The sequence below is a fragment of the Anomaloglossus baeobatrachus genome, chromosome 5 (genome assembly GCF_048569485.1).
Source record: "Anomaloglossus baeobatrachus isolate aAnoBae1 chromosome 5, aAnoBae1.hap1, whole genome shotgun sequence".
NCBI lineage: Eukaryota > Metazoa > Chordata > Amphibia > Anura > Aromobatidae > Anomaloglossus > Anomaloglossus baeobatrachus.
The window spans coordinates 114266969-114287904 of record NC_134357.1 but is presented as its reverse complement, the minus strand read 5'-3'; the positions used below and the strand labels follow the sequence as shown (position 1 = coordinate 114287904).

At 48.8% G+C, this 20936-nt stretch overlaps 1 protein-coding gene across 1 annotated transcript in view; it reads right to left on the bottom strand.

Moving 5' to 3' along the window:
• The window catches only part of SIRT1 (sirtuin 1), a 104974-nt gene extending 101526 nt beyond the window's left edge, over nt 1-3448 (bottom strand). The window contains exon 1 of the mRNA XM_075348780.1: nt 3107-3448. Coding sequence (XP_075204895.1) covers nt 3107-3431 — 325 coding nt within the window. The 5' untranslated portion in view covers nt 3432-3448. The remainder of the gene's footprint in view (nt 1-3106) is intronic.
• Nucleotides 3449-20936: the final 17488 nt, after the last annotated feature.

Genomic DNA, 20936 nt, shown 5'->3' with positions numbered 1-20936 from the left:
ATATTGACCTCAGGAACATTGGCGCCATATACCAGTGGAAATTACACCCTTTACTCACTACCTTTATGTTCCTGCATCAATTGTGCTGCATTTCTGAGTACATATCCATCAGTACGCCCTGCACTAAGATAAGTCCTGATTGAGGAAGACCGGATACGGTCGAAACATTTGCTCATAAGGACAGTTTTTTTCTATGCAAATTTTGAAAAATAATTGGAATTGATTTAAGACTTTTTTCTGAGTGTTCTCTTTATTGGGAGTAGTGTGCCGGAGTTCTCCTCTTATACCTCCTGGACGTCACTGCACACTTCTCACCTGTAAACAGCGAAACCTGCCTTTTGTAAGCGTCCATTTACTGCCAAGAGAGCAGGTTTTGCCTGCAGAAAAAAAAGCAACATTTGAACACAGTCTACACTCACCATATTTATCATCCACAATGATTTGCTGACACTCCAGCCTTTACTTTAAGCTGCTTCGTACTGTACAGGATACAGAAATGTGCCCCTTGGGTTGCACCAGCCATTGTAGCCCACCATCTGTCAAGACCCCTTTTTTTTTTTATTAAATGGTGTAATAAGATGGAGTATCCTTCAACTTCCCAATTTTGAGCCCCAGAGTTGCGGTATTGGACTGAAAGTTAGTGGAAGTCTACGGCTTACTTGGTCAGGCATGCCCACCTTTGTGGGCATGGTCCTGTGTTTTCCTTCCGTGTGCTATATCGTGGACACAGCTTGCTTATCATTGGTTGTCGTATCCAGTCACCTGCATGCCGCTGTTGCCTGCTTGCAGTACACTGCTTGTCAGGTTTGCCACCTCTGTCGTTAGTGGGTGTACTTTCCTTGCAGTGTCTAGAGTGAGTGTGCATGAGCAGCTAAGGCTAGGTTCACATTTCCGTTGTTTTGCATCAGTCACATGCGTTGCTTGACGCTTGTGACTGATGCGTTGTACAAGAATGACAAGAAGTCGAATTCATTGTCGGACTCCGTTGTAAAAGAGAGAACGATCAGCTGATCGTTCACAATAGCCGGCCGGCTTTTGAGAGCAAACAGGATCTCCCGGCGGCCGGCTAATGAGAGCTATCGGCTGATCGCTCACAGCAGCCGGCCGCCGGGTGATCAGCTGATCGTTCGGCCGCCGAGATTGTGTGCGGGAGGCGGAGTGCGGGGAGCCGAGCGGGGTCATGGCGCTGAGGACATCAGTGCCGGGGACTGCATGGCTGGGGACAGGCGAGTGTGAGTGTACATGCGGAGTGCGGGAGGGGGCGGAGCAGAGCGGGGGAAGTGTCGGGCTCCCTGCACACGTAGCCAGGGTAAATAATCGGGTAACTGGGTTACTAAACAAAGCGCTTTGCTTAGTAACCCAATGTGTACCCTGGTTACGTGTGCAGGGAGCCAGAGAGAGCATGAGCAGCGAAATCCTAAGGATTCCGCTGCTCAAAAAACATTACATTCTGCATTCCTGCAGCCCGACGGCCACGACTAATCAATCGGGCGGAGGATGCAATGCAGCGTCATCAGTCACAATCCGCCACTCATACAAGTATATGGGAACAACGGAATCCTCCAAACAGATTCCGTTGTTTACCAGAGCTGCGGATTGTGACTGATACAAATTGACGGAAATTAGAAGCTAGCCTAAGCGGGCACAGTCTAGGGTCTCCTGCGCACCACGGCAGACCGGTCATTTATCGTGGCACGCTTGTTTGCAGTGTTGGTGAGGTATGGAGTTGGTCAGGACGACGGGGCTTAGTCAGGCAAAGGAAAATGCCGAGTCAAAGGTCACTCACTAAGCAAGTAAGGCTACATTCACACTTCCGTTGTTTTAAATCTGTCAGATCCGTCGTTTTTTAGATGTCAACTGACATTAAAAAACACATCTGTATGTGTTATTTCACAGGATTCTGTACACAGGCATCCTGTGAAAAAACTGATCTGTCCAGTCAGTTACATCCGCTGTGTGTGTTTTTTGACGAATCCATCGTGATATGTTTGTGTTTGGGACAGCCCAATGGTTGTGCTAAACATAGTGAGCATGCTCAGTAGAGCATGACGGAATCCAGCGCTGGATTCCGTCATGTGACGGGTTACGGCAGAATCCAGCACCATAGACATCCATTATAGCTCTTGACGGATTACGATGGATACCTGTGGAGTGCGTTTTTTTACCGCCCCAAAAAAAAGTTACATTCAGCGTTGCTCCCACCTGACGGTCAGTCAGTAAATGACTGATCCGTCACGACAGCGGATGCAAGGCAAGGCCATCAGTCACAATCCGTCGCTAATAGAAGTCTAGGTGGGGGGGGGGGGGGCGCGAAAACCCCCCCCCAAAAAAAAAAACAGATTCCTGCAAAATATGTTGCAGGATACCGTAATCCCTCAAGGCGACGGATTGTGACTGATGCAAACCAACGGAAGTGTGAATGTAGCCTTAAGCGCGCAGAAGGAAACGCCAGCCATGCCCACCAAGGAGGGCATCACACCCACCAACTAGGCTGGTCACACCCACTAACTTCTGATCCCCCGAGATAATGCAAGTGTGCCAGAGATGATATTTTGGAGGCAGACATGGTTTGGCCACAGCGGTCACATCTCCATATAGAAACAGCAAAGATCAGGCTACAGAGACCGGTAAAGGACTGAATTTGTAAACTGGGACTTTTTTTTTTTATAACATTCCAAACTTTATAAAATAAATGAGTTCTCTGGACCTTCCCTTCAGCAGTGACATTTTAGAAATCCACTGGACAAAGCAATGTGACCGCAGGGTCTGGCTGGTCGAACGTTGTCGCACTTGGTCCTCAGGGTATGGATGGGGCCAGCGTCACCCACACTGATGGGACAAATCTGAGGAAACCAAACTTGTCTAATTCCCTGACGCAGGGAGGGTAAGAGATGATCCTCTCAATTGCATGATCTCATGAGAAAACACTGAAATAAGTTACATATATTCCCAGGACATCACTATATGCAGGATGAAGAGTTCATACAGACATTCATTCAAGCAAATCAAAGACAAAAAAATAGACCTTTCAAGACAGTCGGCAGAATATCGCATGCGATCACATCGGCCGATGTGTCTGCAGTGCCTTCCGGTGGTGATGACTCACCCGCACAGTGCGCGCTCTGCCCGGCCGGACCTCCTCCATTGTGCAGCTCCTCCCGGTCCTCGGCCACGTCCATCCCCAGCAGGCCCGGAAGCGCCGCGCTATTGTGCGCCCTCAGCCCGGCCGCTCTCTCGGCGGAGGCCTCTCCGTCTTGTAGGCTGGAAGGAGCGGACGACAGTTCTGATGCCGCTTCGCTCTCGCCCGGTACCGGCTGCCCGTCATGAGCCGCCTCTATCCGCGGCTTCTTGGCGACGGGCTCGCCGTTTTCTTTTGGTAGCGCGAAGATAGAACTGGACGAGTAACAGCCCAGCCGAGCCGCGTCCGCCATCTTCCCACAGCCTCAAGTAGGAGGCGCCCAGCAGGAGCTGCGGGAGACGGCCGCCCACGTGACGCGTCTTCCACCAATGGCAGCCTCTCCTCGTGACGTAAACAATAACAAACTTCATCACGTGGAAGGTGTAACGGGGCAAGCGCCGCAGAGAGGAGGGCGGGGGGCGAGCGGGGCAGGGGCCGGTACCGGCAGCTCCTCACTGACGGCAGCACACCGGCCGAGCCTCAGGGAGCCCTGCTCTGCTGCCGCAGCCACAGGGGCCGGGATACAGCGTGCATCACGTGATCACAGGGAATGTCTGCGACAAGTGACAGCAGGTGCTGCCCGGGGCTGAGCAGGGCTCCTTACTCCGAAGGTCCTTATTTCCCAATTTATTTTTTTAAATAAGTTTAATAATAGGATAAATAATCACAATTATAAAATATACTGAGGAGCTCTGAGGTGAAGACACCGAAGGATATCTGCAAAGGGTTAAATGACTGCCCCACTGCTCACCACCAGTACACAGCAAAGGGTTAAATGACTGTGCCACTGCTCTCACCACCAGTATACACAGCATAGGGTTAAATGACTGTGCCACTGCTCTCACCACCAGTATACACAGCATAGGGTTAAATGACTGTGCCACTGCTCTTACCACCAGTACACAGCAAAGGGTTAAATGACTGTGCCACTGCTCTCACCACCAGTATACACAGCATAGGGTTAAATGACTGTGCCACTGCTCTCACCACCAGTATACACAGCATAGAGTTAAATGACTGGGTCACTGCTCTTACCACCAGTATACACAGCAAAGGGTTAAATGACTGGGTCACTGCTCTTACCACCAGTATACACAGCATAGGGTTAAATGACTGTGCCACTGCTCTCACCACCAGTATACACAGCATAGGGTTAAATGACTGGGTCACTGCTCTTACCACCAGTATACACAGCATAGGGTTAAATGACTGTGCCACTGCTCTCACCACCAGTATACACAGCATAGGGTTAAATGACTGGGTCACTGCTCTTACCACCAGTATACACAGCATAGGGTTAAATGACTGTGCCACTGCTCTTACCACCAGTATACACAGCATAGAGTTAAATGACTGTGCCACTGCTCTCACCACCAGTATACACAGCATAGAGTTAAATGACTGGGTCACTGCTCTTACCACCAGTATACACAGCAAAGGGTTAAATGACTGGGTCACTGCTCTTACCACCAGTATACACAGCATAGGGTTAAATGACTGGGTCACTGCTCTTACCACCAGTATACACAGCATAGGGTTAAATGACTGTGCCACTGCTCTCACCACCAGTATACACAGCATAGGGTTAAATGACTGGGTCACTGCTCTTACCACCAGTATACACAGCATAGGGTTAAATGACTGTGCCACTGCTCTCACCACCAGTATACACAGCAGAGGGTTAAATGACTGGGTCACTGCTCTTACCACCAGTACACAGCAAAGGGTTAAATGACTGGGTCACTGCTCTCACCACCAGTATACACAGCATAGGGTTAAATGACTGTGCCACTGCTCTCACCACCAGTATACACAGCATAGGGTTAAATGACTGTGCCACTGCTCTCACCACCAGTATACACAGCATAGGGTTAAATGACTGTGCCACTCCTCTCACCACCAGTATACACAGCAGAGGGTTAAATGACTGGGTCACTGCTCTTACCACCAGTACACAGCAAAGGGTTAAATGACTGGGTCACTGCTCTTACCACCAGTACACAGCAAAGGGTTAAATGACTGGGTCACTGCTCTCACCACCAGTACACAGCAAAGGGTTAAATGACTGGGTCACTGCTCTCACCACCAGTACACAGCAAAGGGTTAAATGACTGGGTCACTGCTCTTACCACCAGTACACAGCAAAGGGTTAAACGACTGGGTCACTGCTCTCACCACCAGTACACAGCAAAGGGTTAAATGACTGCGCCACTGGTCTCACCACCACCAGTACACAGCAAAGGTTTAAATGACTGGGTCACTGCTCTCCACCAGTACACAGCAAAGGGTTAAATGACTGTGGATCATTGCTCTCCAGCATCATTACACAGATAGGCCCTGTAGGATCCAGCCCACATGGGTTGTGGGCAACAGAGCTGGCAGTACAGTGGGCAGACAGGCAAATTTCACAGGTTTGAATAAGTAAAATGTTTATAAAGGGTTAAATAGCGGAGCCCCTGGTCTCACAGCACCGTCACAGGGAGACTGTGAATGAAACAACTCGTGTCCAAAACCCACTTGGTCCGTGCTGTAGTGACCCGTGCTTGATGTGGGGCATCCCTGACTATCAGTGGGGTGAGATCAGTGGCCCAAGATATGTATCCCTTTATAAACACCAGATACTTATTCAACTCTGTACTCATTTTCTGTGTGCCCAAATTGATGCCAGCTCTGATGCCCAGAACCCAGCATGGCCGGGGTGTAGAGAGCAGCGTGTGATGTGGGGCATCTGTCTTAACAGTGATGTAAGATCAGTGGCCCAAAATCATTTAACCCTTTAAAAATATCAGAAACTAATTCAGATCTGTGAAATTTGTCTGTCTGCCCAATTTGATGCCAGCTGTTATGCCCAGAACTTATTTGGGCCAGGCTGGAGTGACCGGCGTTTGATGCAGGGCATCCTTATTTGTGTAACCCTGATGTTATTTGACCCTTTATAAACATCATTGTTCAAACCTGTAAACATTGGATAATTGGCCACGTTGATGCTGGCTCTGATGACCTGCACCAGTTTAGGACAGGCTTGAGACACCTGCGTTTGATGTGAGGCCTCAGTATCTGTCCAACAGTGGTGTGACGTCAGTGGCCCACAGTCATTTAACCCTTTAAAAGCACCAGCTACTTATTTGAATCTCTGAATTTTGACTATTTGCCCACTTTGCTGCCAGCTCTGATGCCCAGAATCCGCTTGGGCCGGGCTGGAGTGACCTGAATTTAAAGGGAACCTGTCATCAGAAATTTAGCTATAAAGCTAAAAGTTCCCCCCTCTGCAGCTCCTGGGCTGCATTCTAGGAAGCTTCCTATAGTTTTTGTGGCACCTTTTATACCAAAATAAACACTTTGTAAACTTGTACCTTTTCTTATGCAAATTTCTTAAATCTTCCATGGAGGCGGGCTGCCTGGGGTCCGTTGCTGTTCCTCCTGCAGATTTGCGCCGCCCCCGAACGCTGAATTTCAAAGCTCAGGACGCCGCCCCTGGGTGCCCGTGGTCCCGCGCATGCGCTGTTCCACTGTAGCGGTGCCGTGCACTGTGTGCACGTGTGACCGCTGGTGACGCTTTGCGCGGGCACGAGGTTATGGGCGGCGCTGTGAGTGTCATCAGTAAGTGCCGCCCATAACCTCGTGACCGCACTTTCCCCTATTACTCCAGCGTTATGCGCAAGCGCTCGCTGGCCTGATGACCGGAGGTCACCTCCTTCCCATCCATTTCCTGCTGCTGAGCAGGATGGGAAGGAGGTGACGTCCAGTCATCAGGCCAGCGAGCGCTTGCGCATAACGCTGGAGTAATAGGGGAAAGTGCGGTCACGAGGTTATGGGCGGCACTTACTGATGACACTCACAGCGCCGCCCATAACCTCGTGCCCGGGCAAAGCGTCACCAGCGGTCAGACGTGCACACAGTGCACGGCGCCGCTACAGTGGAACAGCGCATGCGCGGGACCACGGGCACCCAGGGGCGGCGTCCTGAGCTTTGAAATTCAGCGTTCGGGGGCGGCGTAAATCTGCAGGAGGAACAGCAACGGACCCCAGGCAGCCCGCCCCCATGGAAGATTTAAGAAATTTGCATAAGAAAAGGTACAAGTTTACAAAGTGTTTATTTTGGTATAAAAGGTGCCACAAAAACTATAGGAAGCTTCCTAGAATGCAGCCCAGGAGCTGCAGAGGGGGGAACTTTTAGCTTTATAGCTAAATTTCTGATGACAGGTTCCCTTTAATGTGAGGCATCACAATCTGTGACTGCAGCACGAGATCAGTGGCCCAAAGCATTTCTTGCTTTTGATGACAACCTTTTGGTGCCCACTTTGATGCACATTTTTGTGCTACTTTTATATTTTATGTGACTGGTTTTAAGTGTATTCACATCAGAAATTGTGCAACTTCTATTGATGGCTATGGGGAGATGAGATCACCTGTGTTTTCTGAGGCGATGTTCCGTTTTTTTTTGTTTTTTTTATGGTCACATTTTGGGGCACATATATACAGTATATCACAAAAGTTACTACACCCCTCAAATTTTTGTAAACATTTTATTATAGCTTTCCATGGGACAACACTGAAGATGTGATACTTTGATATAATGTAGTCAGTGTACAGCTTGTATAAAGTTAGAGTCACACGTGCATGTGAGTCATGCGAGGATCGCATAGCACTAGCCGGCGGCTGCTTCCGGACAGGAGCATGTCAGCTGCACAGAAATACATGAAGCTGGTTAGCACTGCAGCCTTGCAGCGCTGGGGTCCTGGGTTCAAATCCCACCAAGGACAACATCTGCAAGGAGTTTGTATGTTTCCTCCGGGTCTCCAGTTTCCTCCCACACTCCAAAGACATACAGATAGGGACTCTAGATTGTGAGCCCCAATGGGGACAGTGTTGCCAATGTATGCAAAGCGCTGTGGAATTAATAATGCTATATAAATGAATAAATATTATTATTATATTATTATATGCTTCTGTCCGGAGAGCCGACAGCCGGTCCGGGCAGTGCGCAGCAATCCTCACAAGTGTGACTCCAGCCTAAAAGTGTAAATGTGTTGTGCTCTCTAAATAACTCAACACACAGCCATTAATGTCAAAACTGCTGGCAACAAATATGAGTATACGCCTATGTGAAACTGGCTAAATTTTGTCCAAGGTGTCAATATTTTGTGTGGCCACCATTATCTTGAAGCACTGCCTTAACTCTCTTGGGCACAGAGTTTACTAGAGCTTCACAGGAACCACTGGAATCCTCTTTCTCCTCCATGACGACATCACAGACCTGGTGGATGTTTGAGATCTTTCACTCCTCCACCTTCTGTTTGAGGAGACCCCATAGATGCTCAATAGGGTTTAGGTCTGGTGACATGCTTGGCCAATCCAGCACCTTTTCCCTCAGTTTTTATTTAGCAAGGCAGTGGTCATCTTGGAAATGTCTTTGGGGTCGTTATCGTGTTGGAATCAGAAGAGAGGGGATCATGCTCTGCTTCAGTATGTCACTGTACATGTTGGAATTCATGGTTCTCTGTAGCTCCCCACAGCTGGCAGCACTTATGCAGCTCCAAACCATGACCCCCATAAAGTATGATGCCAACAAATGTGTCCCCCAAATTCTCCCAGAGTGAATTCCACAATACCCTCCACACACAGTATGATGACCCTACAGTACTCCCCAAAAATATGATACCCCACAGTCACCCCAACACAGTATGATGACCACAACACAGCCTTTCATACAGTATAGTGGCCCTCCATGAGTATTGTGCCCCACCCAACCATCCACAAAGTATTGTGGCTTGCACACAGCTCTCTAAACAGTATAATGGTCCTAATTTAGCCCTCTATACAGTATAGTGGCCCCCACACAACCCTCCAAATTACACAGTTCTCCAAACCTGATAATAGCACTCACACAGCCCGCCAATCAGTAAACCTGACCCAACCTAGCCCCCTAAACAGTATAATGACCCCACATAGTCCTCCAGATAGTATGATGACACCCAAATAGTATGATACCCCCCTCATAACACTCTAGATAAGATGATGACTCCCAAATAGCCCTCAAAATAGTATCATGGCCCCCACATAGCGCTCAAAATAATATTATAGCTCCCATATAGCACTTCAAATGGTATGATGGCCCCCAAGTAGCAGGATGTTTCAAGACAGTAGTCCACATAGTATGTTGGCTGCACAAAGTAATAATTTATTAAAAAAAACCGCTCTCACCTCTCCCCATTCCCCATTGCCCTGGTCTCTGCAGCATGTGGTCTGCACTGCTTGGCACAGCGGTTGCAATAAATGGCCTGAGACATCAGACGTTCAGGGAGAATGGTGGAGGAGGCAGCATCAGCTGACGGCTCCCTCTTCCATCATTGTTTTCAACTATATCTGCATCCAAGATGCAGATACAGTTGAAATTCGGGTGGGAGGGGGCCTGGTGCCGGCAATGGCACCAGGCTCCCGCTTTGTCACGTGCCCCATAGTTTCCGTGTTGTGTGCCGCTATTAGTGCCATGCTGCTGCCCCTGGGTCCCACCACTGCAATACACGTCACTGGACATTATATCAGGACCGGGCCGAGGATAGGGGACATTATACCAAGATAGTGGATGTTATTACTGGAATGGAACTGGATGACATTATACCAGGAAGATGCCTGGCAAGAGGGACATATAATACTCCAAAATTCAAAAAGACGGTATATCAAATCATTTTTCCATTTTTTTTATATCATTTTATATTTTATAAGCGTACATTAAATTACTGAATAATTTTAGAACATCATAATTACCCGTCTGATAAACATGAAACTATAATTCGGACCTCATCAAGCATCCATGCTGCAGTTACATCCTCCATGTGAATCAACCATGCGCATTATCAGTGCTGCAGCGGAGTAAAAGGAACAGCAGATTTTCGGGGGACTTCCGACTTGTCAAGCCTGCCAAAAGGAGGATGTCCCCCAAAACGTCACCGCAGAAATTTTCAACTGATTGATAGCTTGAAGGAATAGCTGCAGTACGGTGATAATCTTGGTGTGGAGTATATTGAATATGGCTACTTGTTTTGATGTGTGTACATATATTACTGGCAGGGACTAGTGTGGGAACATTACACCAGGATTGTTACGAACCGGCGTCGACATAGCCGCAAGCAGCCTGCTGCGGTTCCTGTTGCGCCCAGGCGCCGGCTGCCGTTCTTGGCCGTGCCTCGGGTCGTCCAGTTGGGTGTTCCTTCCACCACGTCTAAGTGTGGAGAGGCGGCTAGTGCGCATGCGTGCGCCGATTTACCCCAGCCAGAGTCTAAGCCCGGTGTTTTGCCTAGTGAGCATGCTCAGCCTGATTGTGTTATGTCTGAGACTAAGTCCTCAGTTCAGGCTACTGAGCATGCTCCCACAATTAACCCTAACAGCCTCTTTGCACAGGTACTTGGACTTCGTGCTGTGTCTAAGTTCTGGGATGTGCCTACTGAGCATGCTCAAACTGAAAGTCTGCTTTCTGAGCCTGTTGCTCAGGCTACTGGGCATGCTCAGGCACTTAGTGCACCAGAGGCTAGGTCCGGTAAGGACCTCACTGAGCATGTCCGTGAGGTGGCAGGCCCTGATAGGGCAGAGGGTGTCAGGTGTCCTGATGACGTGGCAACTCCGGACTGGCTCGCAGAGGCCCGCCCCTATGATCTGGCACCTCAGTATTAGTCGTCAGACGATGACTGGTGAAGTGTTTGGGGCGTGGCTGCCATGAGGTCATCAATGACGTGGCGGTTCCGGATAGGTAGCATGTGACGTCACTGATGACATGGCACTCTGCTATTGGACCTTGGTGGTTCCACCCTGGGTTTGGGGCGGACCCAGGTTATAAAAGGGGCTGGAGACAACATGGAGGTGCGCAGTCTTCACTTTTGCTCAGTCAGAGCACACCTCCATGTTAGAGCCTCATTGCGGCATAAGCCTATGTTGGGAAGCGGTAGGTAGGGTTAGGCGGACAGTGCCTGTCACGCCAAGATTCGTGGCTCGGCACATCAGGGTCAGGCGCCGTGCTTCCCTCCTGCCGTTCCAGTCTTGCTATAGCAGCCCATTGGCGTTAACTGGGCTGCGGCTGCTGTGCTTCCTGTCCGATTGTGCCCCCTACGCACACGGACAACGCACCTGTTGCGCCACCTGTCAGATTGTGCCTCCTACGCACACGGACAACGCACCTGCTGCGCCACCTGTCCGATTGTGCCCCCTACGCACACGGACAACGCACCTGCTGCGCCACCTGTCCGGTTGTGCCCCCTACGCGCACGGACAGCGTACCCCAGGACCCCTGTGGAGTTAACAGGGTGTTCCTTATCCTCCTCGGCTTCCCGGTCAACGCTACTGGTGTACCCATCTGGCCTGACGTGTCCTACACACACGTGGCCAGTCGAGAGGTGGCCAGAAACGCTAATCAGAGGACCGCTCGGCCTGACGTGTCCTACACACGTGGCCGACAGGGCGCTTTCGTGGCGGTCTTCCGGTCAACGCTACCTGGTTACCACCCGGCCTGATGTGTTTCCTGCACACGTGGTTGGTGTAGTGCTAGGTGCACCAAAACGCTAATCGGGTTGTCGTCCGGTCTGACGTGTCCCAACACACGTGACCGGTTCCCAGAGTTCCTGGGTTATCTCAGAGCCATCCAGCTCTATAGTCTCCGCCTAACCCTCAGGTGCCAGCAGCTCCTTTGTCATCTGGAGCACGGTGGGCCCCGACTGGCGATTAGGATATATACCCCCTGGTCCTAATCTGCCGGTTCCTCCGTAACAAGGATGGGGGGACATTATTTCTAAAAGGGACCCAGGATCTGTCTTCAGATTTCTTGGTATTGTCATTTCACCTTCTGTGTCTTGTTCAGTGATGGTCGGGCTTCAACCTCCCTTACCTTGGCCATGTCTCTGAACACTGACCACCTTGTACTTCTGGGTCCTTCAGGGAGGTTGCAGTTCTGGAATATGACAGTCAGCAATAGAGGATAATGGGTTCCTGGTTGCTTCACATTTGATTCATCTTAAATCTTTGAAAGTTAATGTGTACTTGTATCTTTTTTCTCAACATGTTTTTTTGTGATCCGGTTGACGATTTACAACAAAACTTTTTATGGTTTCAAAAAGTTTTATGGTTTTTTAATCTCTCACCAATATTTTAGCATTTTCAAGAGTACTATATTCCCCTGTAAGACTTTTAATGTAACCCTGACAGCTGGCCAGATATGTTTGACTCTAAAACGCTGGTACATTTCAGAGAAAAACATACTTTAACCCCCTTCAACACCAAGTCTGTTTTCACCTTTCTAGAAGAATTGCCGACACTTCCTAAACTGAAGGTCTGAACTGGTGCAAACTGAACATAGCATGCATTATCCAAAATAACAGTTGCACTCAACTAAAGGGGAGGGAAAAATAACTCAAGGATGTAAATAGTGAATATTGAAATAATATGCACTACTTCTCAGAAAACATGAAACAATTTTTTTTTAAGAAAAATGAGTTATTTTGCAATTAAAATTGACCAAATTTACTTGAGCCCAGTTACCACGCCAAGGTATAACTCAACTTGGTCCTAATCTACAGTATTTTCGTATTATAAGATGCACTTTTCCTCCCAAAATGTTGGGAGGAAAGTGAGGGGTGCGTCTTATAATCTGAATGTAGCTTACCAGGGTGGTGCAGAAAGGTCGCAAGGGGCCAGGAGAATGCTACAGTGGCTGTGCAGGGGCTGCGGTGGCTGGGTTGGTGCAGGGGCGGCTGTGCAGTGTCAGCGTCTGCTGTGCGGGGTCTCCGGCTGCTGCAGTGGCTGTGTGGGGTCTGTGTGTGGTCTCTGGCGGCTGGTCCTGGGGCTGTTTTGCGGCTTTAATGGCGCTGCAGGTCGGGCGCTGAGGACTTCAAGCTCTCATCTGCAAAGGCAGCGCCTCAGGCCCATTGATCTCCCTCCAGCTGACTTCAGGAAAATGGCGCCCAGAGGTGGCATTTGCGCAGGTGAGATCTCGGCTTGCCATTGAGCTTAGAGCTCAATCTGCGCTGACTCCAGGCGCCATTTCTTTGAAGCCCTCACCATCCATTTGCATCCGCCGCAGCAGCAGACGCCGCAGCCCAAGCCCCAGCACAGCTTTCCCAGCACAGCAGCACCAGCCTCCGCCGCAACCCAAGCCCCAGCCTTCCCTGCAGAAGCAGCCGCCGCAGCCCTAGCCCAAGCACAGCTGCCCCAGTATGGCAGCACCAGCCTCCACCGCAGCTTAAACCTCAGTCTCCGCTGCAGCCCCAGTCTCCGCCTCAACCCCAGCTTCCACCAGAGCCCCAGCCTCCACCGCACCCCCAGCGTCCACCGCTGCACCAGCACAGCTTCCTCCACAACTGCTACTGCCCCCTCGGGTAAGACAACAGCGGATTAGAAGACGGACTCCATTTTTTGTTTCACCTTTTCTTACTCTGCATTTGGAGTGCGTCTTATAATCTGGTGCGACTTATAAAATGATAAAATGAAAAATACGGTAAATTTCTGCCTTTTTTCATGTCAATCCTGACGTTTTATATAGGCTAGAAAAGAACCTGCAAAAGGAAAATTAAAACACCAGAGGTTATTGGGAGGAGTGTGCAGACAAAGGGCATGACTCCATGATACAAAAATAGAAGAATTGCTGACACTTTCTAAACTCTTATGCAGTTTCTTTTCTAGCCCATATAAATATGTACTATCCTTCAGTTATTTTTCCTGTCTCTTTAGTGCAACTGTTATTTTGGATAATGTATACTACCTTGTTTTTCCAAAAATAAGACACTGTCTTATTCCCCCCCCACAAAAAAAAAGCGCTAGGGCTTATTTTTGGAGGAGGTCTTAATCTTGGAGAAACACGGTTGGGGGTAAATTTACCCCCCCCCGAAAAACACACACACCCCCTAACTAGGAGACTCATAGTTACCAGACCCTGGACGGCTGAGTGACTCCGAAATCCTCCCTGTGATCTCCGGCAGCCGCTGCCAGCAAGTATGCGGCACGCTGCCTCCTGCTACTGGACGGACACACACACATACTCATAACACAGACACTCATACACACGCATCAGATATCACACACACACACACACACACTCCATCCATCCAGCGGTACAGAGTGCGTCCGTTAGGTTACACCTGCCAGGAGCCCGTACATTCTAGCATCTACCCCTGCTGCAGGGATGGTAGGAAGTCACGTGTCCCAGGTCTTTGCGCTCCACCACACAGCTTCTCAGGATCGGTATCGCCGGATGTGGTGAGTGTGTGTGAGCAATCTGAAGGGTGATTGTGTGTGTGATGTGTGATTGTGTGTGTGATGTGATGTGTGCGGGGGTGCGATCGCTATGGGTCCTGCCGCTCAGCGTCTGGTGAGTGTGATTGAAGGGTATCCGCTTTCTATAATGAAATGTCCTGCAGTATCTGTAACTTTTGTAGCTGCACGAACACTTCATTATTGAACCACGACTAGGGCTTATTTTCGGGGGAGGGGTTATATTTAAGCCTTGCTCCAAAAATGCTTAAAATCCCTGCTAGGGCTAATTTTTGGGGGAGGTCTTATTTTAGGAAAAACACGGTATGTTCAGTTTGCACCAGTTCAGACCTTCAGTACTTAGAACCATATGCATATGTTAGTTTATTAACCCTTCAGGTGCTTCACTGGAACTAAAGCAATGGAAGAAAACATTGAAAATGTTACTTTTTCCCACAAAAATGTTACTTTAGCCCCAAAATTTTGCTTATTTACAAGGGTTATTGTGCTATGCAATTTATTCTGCGCCAGCACCCCACATACAGGTGCATCTCAATAAATTAGAATATCTTAAAAAAGTTATGGTACCTTATTTCAGTAATTCAATACAAAAAGGGAAACACATTATATAGTCATTACACACAGAATGATCTATTTCAAGTGTTTATTTCTGTTTATGTTGATGATTATGGCTTACAGCCAATGAAAACCCAAAAGTCATTATCTCAGAAAATTAGAATATTATATAAGACCAACTGAAATTTTAAACTCATAAATGTTGGCGCCTACTGAAAAGTCTGTACAGTAAATGCACTCAATACTTGGTTGGGACTCCTTTTGCATGAATTACTGCATCAATGTGCCGTGGTATGGAGATTAAGAGCATGTAGCTCGAAACGCGTACTCCCCTGACATCCCATCTCATCTGTATGGGGATTTTTTATACTCTATGGATATGATACATTTCCATTTTATTATGAATTAAATAAAAAAGCAAGATTTTACACAATTTTTGGACACGAGTGCTGGATTTTCTTCTTCTTGGAGTTTCACAGCCGGGCCGGCTTTACCGTGCACCTGTCTTCTATGGGAGTCTCCATGATGTCTGGGTGAGCTGATTCTATCCCTTTGTTTCCTTAGTGCCTACAAGTAGTATTCAACCCCCTGCAGATTTAGCAGGTTTACACATTCGGAATTAACTTGGCATTGTGACATTTGGACTGTAGATCAGCCTGGAAGTGTGAAATGCACTGCAGCAAAAAAGAATGTTATTTCTTTTTTTATTTTTTTTTTTTAAATTGTGAAAAGTTTATTCAGAGGGTCATTTATTATTCAACCCCTCAAACCACAAGAATTCTGTTTGGTTCCCCTAAAGTATTAAGAAGTATTTCAGGCACAAAGAACAATGAGCTTCACATGTTTGGATAAATTATCTCTTTTTCCAGCCTTTTCTGACTAATTAAGACCCTCCCCAAACTTGTGAACAGCACTCATACTTGGTCAACATGGGAAAGACAAAGGAGCATTCCAAGGCCATCAGAGACAAGATCGTGGAGGGTCACAAGGCTGGCAAGGGGTACAAAACCCTTTCCAAGGAGTTGGGCCTACCTGTCTCCACTGTTGGGAGCATCATCCGGAAGTGGAAGGCTTATGGAACTACTGTTAGCCTTCCACGGCCTGTACAGCCTTTGAAAGTTTCCACCCGTGCCGAGGCCAGGCTTGTCCGAAGAGTCAAGGCTAACCCAAGGACAACAAGGAAGGAGCTCCGGGAAGATCTCATGGCAGTGGGGACATTGGTTTCAGTCAATACCATAAGTAACGTACTCCACCGCAATGGTCTCCGTTCCAGACGAGCCCGTAAGGTACCTTTACTTTCAAAGCATCATGTCAAGGCTCATCTACAGTTTGCTCATGATTACTTGGAGGACTCTGAGACAGACTGGTTCAAGGTTCTCTGGTCTGATGAGACCAAGATCGAGATCTTTGGTGCCAACCACACACGTGATGTTTGGAGACTGGATGGCACTGCATACGACCCCAAGAATACCATCCCTACAGTCAAGCATGGTGGTGGCAGCATCATGCTGTGGGGCTGTTTCTCAGCCAAGGGGCCTGGCCATCTGGTCCGCATCCATGGGAAGATGGATAGCACGGCCTACCTGGAGATGTTGGCCAAGAACCTCCGCTCTTCCATCAAGGATCTTAAGATGGGTTGTCATTTCATCTTCCAACAAGACAACGACCCAAAGCACACAGCCAAGAAAACCGAGGCCTGGTTCAAGAGGGAAAAAATCAAGGTGTTGCAGTAGCCTAGTCAGTCTCCTGACCTTAACCCAATTGAAAACTTGTGGAAGGAGCTCAAGATTAAAGTCCACTTGAGACACCCAAAGAACCTAGATAACTTGGGGAAGATCTGCATGGAGGAGTGGGCCAAGATAACTCCAGAGACCTGTGCCGGCCTGATCAGGTCTTATAAAAGACGCTTATTAGCTGTAATTGCAAACAAGGGTTATTCCACAAAATATTAAACCTAGGGGTTGAATAATAATTGACCCACACTTTTATGTTGAAAATGTATTAAAATTTAACTGAGCAACATAACTTGTTGGTTTGTAAGATTTATGCATCTGTTAATAAATCCTGCTCTTGTTTGAAGTTTGCAGGCTCTAACTTATTTGCATCTTATCAAACCTGCTAAATCTGCAGGGGGTTGAATACTACTTGTAGGCACTGTATGTGGTGGAAAACTACTGTTTGAGCCCACGGCAGGGCTTGGAAGGGGAGGATAACCATTTAACTTTTCAAACTCAAATTTGTCTGGAATCGTTAGCAAATGTCATATTGCTGTCACGCTGGGTACGGAAAAGTACCAAACGAATGACGAAAGGAAAGTGAAGGGAAACCCTGTGTCTAGGGAAGGGGGAGATGATGACCCCTGACAAAACCTTCTGCTGGTTCCTGGCTTCTGTCACCACCCTAGTTAGATTCCGCACCTATCCGCCAAGCCAGATACCTGACCTTGAAATAGGCCCTAGGTAGGGAACAGATAGGATAAGCACTTAGTCAACCCCACTAAGCTTTAACCCCTTCACCCCCAGCACTAAAACACCCTAATGACCGGGCCATTTTTTGCAATTCTGACCAGTGTCACTTTGACAGGTTATAACTCTGGAACGCTTCAACGGATCATGGTGATTCTGAGATTGTTTTTTCGTGACATATTGTACTTCATGTCAGTGGTAAATTTAAACCGATAATTTTTGCATTTATTTGTGAAAATTTAGGAAATTTTGCAAAAATTTTGAAAATTTCGCAATTTTCAAACTTTTAAAATTTATGCCCATAAATCTGAGAGAGATGTCACACATAATAGTTACTAACTAAACTTTCCCACTTGTCTACTTTACATCAGCGCAATTTTTGAAACAAAATTTTTTTTCGTTAGGAAGTTAGAAGGGGTCAAAGGTCATCAGCGATTTCTCATTTTTCCAACAAAATTTAGAAAATGAAGGGAATTTTGTTACTTACCGTAAATTCCTTTTCTTCTAGCTCCTATTGGGAGACCCAGACGATTGGGTGTATAGCACTGCCTCCGGAGGCCACACAAAGCAATTACACTAAAAAGTGTAAGGCCCCTCCCCTTCTGGCTATACACCCCCAGTGGGATCACTGGCTCACCAGTTTTAGTGCAAAAGCAAGAAGGAGGAAAGCCAATAACTGGTTTAAACAAATTCACTCCGAAGTAACCTCGGAGAACTGAAAACCGTTCAACATGAACAACATGTGTACCCGAAAAACAACCAAAAATCCCGAAGGACAACAGGGCGGGTGCTGGGTCTCCCAATAGGAGCTAGAAGAAAAGGAATTTACGGTAAGTAACAAAATTCCCTTCTTCTTCGGCGCTCCATTGGGAGACCCAGACGATTGGGACGTCCAAAAGCTGTCCCTGGGTGGGTAAAGAATACCTCATGTTAGAGCTGCAAGACAGCCCTCCCCTATATGGAGGCAACTGCCGCCTGCAGGACTCTTCTACCTAGGCTGGCGTCCGCCGAAGCATAGGTATGCACCTGATAATGTTTGGTGAAAGTGTGCAGACTCGACCAGGTAGCTGCCTGGCACACCTGTTGAGCCGTAGCCTGGTGTCGCAATGCCCAGGACGCACCCATGGCTCTGGTAGAATGGGCCTTCAGCCCTGATGGAACCGGAAGCCCAGCAGAACGGTAGGCTTCAAGAATTGGTTCTTTGATCCATCGAGCCAGGGTGGCCTTAGAAGCCTGCGACCCTTTGCGCTTACCAGCGACAAGGACAAAGAGTGCATCCGAACGGCGCAAGGGCGTCGTGCGGGAAATGTAGATTCTGAGTGCTCTCACCAGATCCAACAAATGTAAATCCTTCTCATACCGATGAACTGCATGAGGACAAAACGAAGGCAAAGAGATATCCTGATTAAGATGAAAAGAGGATACCACCTTCGGGAGAAACTCCTGAATGGGGCGCAGCACTACCTTGTCCTGGTGGAAGACCAGGAAGGGCGCCTTGGATGATAGCGCTGCCAGCTCAGACACTCTCCGAAGAGATGTGATCGCTACCAGAAAAGCCACTTTCTGTGATAGTCTAGAAAGTGAAACCTCCCTCAGAGGCTCGAAGGGCGGCTTCTGGAGGGCAACTAGTACCCTGTTCAGATCCCATGGATCTAACGGCCGCTTGTACGGGGGTACGATATGGCAAACCCCCTGTAGGAACGTGCGCACCTTAGGAAGGCGTGCCAAACGCCTCTGAAAAAAGACGGATAGCGCCGAGACCTGACCTTTAAGGGAGCCGAGCGACAAACCTTTTTCTAACCCAGATTGCAGGAAAGAAAGAAAGGTAGGCAATGCAAATGGCCAGGGAGACACTCCCTGAGCAGAGCACCAGGATAAGAATATCCTCCACGTTCTGTGGTAGATCTTAGCGGACGTGGGCTTCCTAGCCTGTCTCATGGTGGCAACGACCCCTTGGGACAATCCTGAAGACGCTAGGATCCAGGACTCAATGGCCACACAGTCAGGTTCAGGGCCGCAGAATTCCGATGGAAAAACGGCCCTTGGGACAGTAAGTCTGGTCGGTCTGGTAGTGCCCACGGTTGGCCGACCGTGAGCTGCCACAGATCCGGATACCACGCCCTCCTCGGCCAGTCTGGGGCGACGAGTATGACGCGGCTGCAATCGGATCTGATCTTGCGTAGCACTCTGGGCAAGAGTGCCAGAGGTGGAAACACATAAGGGAGCCGGAACTGCGACCAATCTTGCACTAGGGCGTCTGCCGCCAGCGCTCTTTGATCGCGAGACCGTGCCATGAAGGTTGGGACCTTGTTGTTGTGCCGGGACGCCATGAGGTCGACGTCCGGCCTTCCCCATCGGCGACAGATTTCCTGAAACACGTCTGGGTGAAGGGACCATTCCCCTGCGTCCATGCCCTGGCGACTGAGGAAGTCTGCTTCCCAGTTTTCTACGCCGGGGATGTGAACTGCGGATATGGTGGAGGCCGTGGCTTCCACCCACATCAGAATCCGCCGGACTTCCTGGAAGGCTTGCCGACTGCGTGTCCCCCCTTGGTGGTTGATGTATGCCACCGCTGTGGAGTTGTCCGACTGAATTCGGATCTGCCTTCCTTCCAGCCACTGCTGGAAGGCTAGTAGGGCAAGATACACTGCTCTGATTTCCAGAACATTGATCTGAAGGGTGGACTCCTGCTGAGTCCACGTACCCTGAGCCCTGTGGTGGAGAAAAACTGCTCTCCACCCTGACAGACTCGCGTCTGTCGTGACCACCGCCCAAGACGGTGGTAGGAAGGATCTTCCCTGTGATAATGAGGTGGGAAGAAGCCACCACTGCAGAGAGTCCTTGGCCGTCTGGGAAAGGGAGACTTTCCTGTCCAGGGATGTTGACTTCCCGTCCCATTGGCGGAGAATGTCCCATTGAAGTGGGCGCAGATGAAACTGCGCAAACGGAACCGCTTCCATTGCCGCCACCATCTTCCCGAGGAAGTGCATGAGGCGTCTTAAGGAGTGCGACTGACTTTGAAGGAGAGCCTGCACCCCAGTCTGTAGTGACCTCTGCTTGTCCAGCGGAAGCTTCACTATCGCTGAGAGAGTATGAAACTCCATGCCAAGATACGTTAGTGATTGGGTCGGTGACAGATTTGACTTTGAGAAGTTGATGATCCACCCGAACGTCTGGAGAGTCTCCAGTGCAACAGTCAAGCTGAGTTGGCATGCCTCTTGAGAGGGTGCCTTGACCAGTAGATCGTCCAAGTAAGGGATCACAGAGTGTCCCTGAGAGTGCAAGACTGCTACCACTGCCGCCATGATCTTGGTGAACACCCGTGGGGCTGTCGCTAGACCAAATGGCAGAGCTACGAACTGAAGATGGTCGTCTCCTATCACGAAGCGTAGAAAGCGTTGGTGCTCTGTAGCAATCGGCACGTGGAGATAAGCATCCTTGATGTCTATAGATGCTAGGAAATCTCCTTGAGACATTGAGGCAATG